The sequence below is a fragment of the Protobothrops mucrosquamatus genome, unplaced genomic scaffold, assembly GCF_001527695.2.
Source record: "Protobothrops mucrosquamatus isolate PMUCROS unplaced genomic scaffold, P.Mucros_1.0 scaffold28, whole genome shotgun sequence".
NCBI classification, from domain to species: domain Eukaryota; kingdom Metazoa; phylum Chordata; class Lepidosauria; order Squamata; family Viperidae; genus Protobothrops; species Protobothrops mucrosquamatus.
The window spans coordinates 2095259-2099835 of NW_015386413.1; the positions used below are offsets into that span (position 1 = coordinate 2095259).

General features: G+C 54.0%; 1 protein-coding gene across 1 annotated transcript in view; it reads left to right on the forward strand.

Moving 5' to 3' along the window:
• The first annotated feature begins 251 nt into the window (after positions 1 to 251).
• Positions 252 to 4577, forward strand: part of TNFSF11 (TNF superfamily member 11) — a 23037-nt gene continuing 18711 nt past the window's right edge. Inside the window, exon 1 of the mRNA XM_015811080.1 lies at positions 252 to 482. Within this exon, the coding sequence (XP_015666566.1) occupies positions 252 to 482 (231 nt within the window). The remainder of the gene's footprint in view (positions 483 to 4577) is intronic.

Consider the following 4577-nt stretch of genomic DNA (forward strand, 5'->3'; position numbering starts at 1 on the left):
AACCGCCCCCGGGGGGGGGGCGCGCCTCTCCCCTCTCCACCACCCAGCGCAGAGCGCAGAGCGCAAAGCGCCAAGCGCAGCCTTCCCTCGCTCCGGGCTGGCGGGCCCCGCGGGCGGCGCCCGGGGGGAAGGCGGAGCCGGCCGGGGCGGGGGGCCAAGCCCCACCGGGGCCCGAGCTGATAAAGGGCCGGGCGGGGCGCGGCGGCCGCTCAGCCCGGGGAAGCGCAGCGGGTCCGCGGCAGCGCTTGGAGATGCGGCGCGCCAGCCGAGACTACTCCAAGTACTTGCGCGGCGCCGAGGAGCTGGGGGCCGGCGCTGAGTGCGGCTCCCCTCCGCCGCCGCCCTCCTCGCAGCCGCCCGGGGGGGCGCCCGGCCCGTCCGGCTCCCCGTCCGCCTCCCGAGCCCTCCTGGCCGCCCTGGTCCTGCTGGGGCTCGGCCAGGTGATCTGCAGCCTGGCGCTCTTCCTCTACTTCAAAGCGCAGGTGAGGCGCCGGGTAGGGATTTCCTCCCCCCCCTCTCGCTCCCCTGGAAAAGGTTGGGGTGGGGGGCGCAGAGAGGGACGGGGGGGGTCTCCATCCCTTTGCGCGACCCTCGGTGGATCTCGTCTGGAAGATCACCCCCCTCCCCTCCCGAGATCTGTTAAACTCAGGTCGAATCAGGCTGGCCAACTTCGCGTCTTGTTTTTTTGCCAAGTTCTTTCCTTGGCGTGCGGGTTTCGCGTCGGGTTTCGCCAAGTTCTTTTCCTTGGCTTGCAGATTTCGCGTCTGGCTTTGCGACGTTCTTTCCTTGGCGTGCGGGTTTCGCTTCTGTTTTGCGAAGTCGTTTCCTTGGCTTGCGAAGATTTTGCTTGCAAAGTTTTGCGAAGTTCTTTCCTTGGCGTGCAGGTTTCGCATCTGTTTTGCGAAGTTCTTTTCTTGGTTTGCAAAGTTCGCGTCTTGCTTTGCGAAGTTCTTTCCTTGGCTGGTGGGTTTCAGGTCTGTTTTGCAAAGTTCTTTTCTTGGCTTGCAAAGATTTCGCTTGCAAAGTTTTGCAAAGTTCTTTCCTTGGCTTGCAAAGATTTCGCTTGCAAAGTTTTGCGAAGTCCTTTCCTTGGCTTGCAAAGTTTTGCGAAGTCCTTTCCTTGGCTTGCAGATTTTGCGTCTGGCTTTGCGAAGTATTTTCCTTGCCTGGTGGGTTTCGCTTCTGTTTTGCAAAGTCATTTCCTTGGCTTGCAAAGATTTCACTTGCAAAGTTTTGCGAAGTTCTTTCCTTGGCATGCGGGTTTCGCGTCTGTTTTACGAAGTTCTTTTCTTGGCTTGCAAATTTCGCATCTGGCTTTGCAAAGTTCTTCCTTTGGCTGGCGGGTTTCGCGCGTGGTTTCGTGAAGTTCTTTCCTCTGCTTGCAAAGGTTTCGCGTCGGTTTGGGGCCAGATGGGTGCTCTGCAATTTGGGCCAGGCGGTCGTTGTTTCCTGAACTCTTTCAGGATTCCCCGTTTGCTTCCGACCCACCAGCCAAGGCGGGGTGTCCTTAGGGAGGCCAAGCCCTGGGGGGGTGCCTGCTGGGTCCTTCTTTGATGGCAGGGTCGGGGGTGCGTGTTAAGAGACCCATCGGGGACCAATGAACCAGGGGAATGAGAGTTACTACTCGTTGGCCAAGTTGGGGCGGCATTCCCTGGCAATGCTTCCTTCACCTTGGCTGCTTTCATTCGGATGCCAACATGATGTCGAGGGGCAGGCATCCCCCCACCCCCACCCCACGGAAAGCTACAGTTAGAGCCAGCTAAGTGTAGTAAACTGGGCCCCCCACCCTCAAGTTGGGAAGAAATTGGAAAGGGAAAAACTGTTGAAGTTCAGACTGGATGAAGCTGCAGGCCTGGGTGAAAGGAAATGGGCCCCCTGTTCAAGTTGCTGAGGTGTGCCTGTGACAGCGGGGTGACTGGACTGGGGGTTTTCTTGGGGTCTTGGCCAACTGGGTGTTGATACTGACCGGATTTGTGAGGGGTGAATATTTTCTACTCTGCTTGAAATCAAGGTCAAAGTGGGGATATTTGCACCGTGCAGAGTTAAGAAGGTAGAAGTCTTGCGTCTTCCTCTTTCCTCCCTCCCTCCCACCCTCCTTCTCTCTTACCTTCTCCCTCTCTCCCTCCTCCTCCCTCTCTCTTACGTTCTCCCTCTCTCTTATCTTCTCCCTCTCTCTCCTTCTCTCTCTCTTCATCTCCCGCTTCCTCTCTCTTGCTCTGCCCCTCCATCTCTTCCTCTCTTCCTCTCTCCCCTCCCCTCTCTCTCCCTCCCTCTCTCTCTTCTCTCCTTCCCTCTCCCTCTCCCTTACCCTCTCCCTCTTTCCCTCCCTCCCTCTCCCTCTCTCCCTTCCTCCCTCTCCCTCCCTCCCTCCTCTCCTTCTCTGTCCCTCTCCCTCTCCCTCCCTCTCCCTCTCTCCCTCTCTCCCCTTCCTCTCTCTCCTGTCCTTCCCTCTCCCTTTCCCTCTCCCTCTTTCCCTCCCTCTCCCTCTCTTCCTCTACCCCTTCCTCCCTCCTTCCCTCTCTCTCCCTCCCTCTCTCCTCTCCTTCCCTCTGCCTCTCCCTCTTTCCCTCCCTCTCTCCCTCTTTCTCTCCCCCTNCCTCTCCCTCTTTCCCTCCCTCTCTCCCTCTTCCTCTCCTCCTTCCTCCCCCTCCCGCCCTCTCTCTCCCTCTCCTTCCCTCCCCTCTCCTTTACCCTCTCCCTCTTTCCCTCCCTCTCCCTCTCTCTCCCCCTTCCTCCCTCTCACTCTGCCCCTCACTCTCTTCCTCTCTCCCTTCCCCTCTCCATCCCTCCCCCTTCTCTCTGTTCCTCTCCCTCTAGCCCCCTCCTTTCCTCTCACTCTGCCCCTCCCTCCCTCCCTCTTCCTCTTCCTCTCCCTCAATCTCAGTCTCTTTCTGTCTCTCTCTTTAAAGCAGATCAGTTTTATATCTCGATTAGAAAGTTTGGGTTGCCCAATGCCATCGGAAAGAACGGATTCCAAGGCAGCCGGCAACGGTGAAGAGAGTCCGAAGGAACCCTGGATAACTGGATGCTTGTTTAGGGAGGCAAAAAAGAGCTGATGCATGTCAAACTGCAGTTCTGGAGGGCAAGCCAAAACTGTGGGAGTTCTCAGAAGCAAAGCCGCACTTCCCCCCTTGGGATTTTAAAGATGGGGAGGGGGGCATTCTCCCCACCCAGGGCAAGATCTCATTCTGGGCAGGGCTGCCAAGCCAACGATTGTCATCACCAACACAGCTTGTCCAGTGTGGTTGAGATGCCTGATAGTTTAGTTATTCACACATGGTTCCCCCAAGTGACCGAAAGCCCCGTTTCTCGTATTTTTGTATTTTCAATGGCTTTTCAAAGACGTTTTTTTTTTTTTTGCAGCCTGCTCATCCCCACTCTGAGAAAGGGACACATTTATCCTCGTGTCCTTTAAAATTCACCTGGGAAAAAATATATGCCATTTTTAAATGCCGTCTGTATGCCTAAATGTTCTGGGGTTTATTTGCTGAAAAGCAGAAGATGTGATTGGGAGAGAGAGACACACGGCTGACTTGTTAGGACTGGCGTCTGTTCAAAGTTTATTTTTTCTTCTTCTCCCCCTAAATTTGACCAAAGGATAAAATAATGTTTCTTTTCTTTGTCGGGGGATATTCGAGAAATGCCTTAATCTCTCATTTGGGGAAAAGCAGGCCCCACGCTAGCAAACGAAGAGGGCTTTTATTGTGGGCAACGCAATATACAATATACGCTAGATTTGAATTGCTAGGGGGGAGAGAATTGGGGGGAAGAATCTCCAGTGCGGTTTAGATTTGGGGTTACAAAAAGGCCCTGCTTTTTTTTTTTTTCTTGGAAATTACCCTGTTCGCTTTCTTGCCTTCTCAGCTTTCCTTTTCAAACAAAAAAACCCCCCAAACTTTAAAAGGAAGTTTAAAAGTTGATGTTTGCTGAGGTTTCCCCCCCACCTTGCTGCAGAAAGCCGTTCTGAGATTAGGTTTTCTCTTTTTCAGATATTTTTTTGAGAAAGAAAAGAAAATTTTCTTGGTCAGGCAAGCATTTGTGTGTTGTAGACCTGCAAGATCCCTCCCAGCTCTGTTATTCTGTCGTTCTGTCATTCTGATTAGGATTTTCCCTCCTGGTGTGATCAATAGCACCAGAGCATGTAAAGATTCTTTCCAAGGGGCTATTTTCGAGTTTAAAATTAATCTTGGAAAAAAAATAATGGAATTTTTCAATGCCGTCTGTATGCCTAAATCACGAGTAGGCAACCGTGGCTCTTTTATGACTGGTGGACTTCAACTCCCAGAATTCCTGAGCCAGCCATGCTGAGGGGAAAGGGAGAGGTTTCCAAGCTGAGCCAGGCTGGCTGAGGAATTCTGGGAGTTGAAGTCCCCGAGTCATGAGGGGACCATAGTTCCCCCCATGCTGGCTCAGGAATTCTGGGAGTTGAAGTCCACGAGTCATGAGGGGGGCCATAGTTCCCCCATGCTGGCTCAGGAATTCTGGGAGTTGAAGTCCACGAGTCATGAGGGGGCCACAGTTCCCCCATGCTGGCTGAGGAATTCTGGGAGTTGAAGTCCACGAGTCATGAGGGGGCC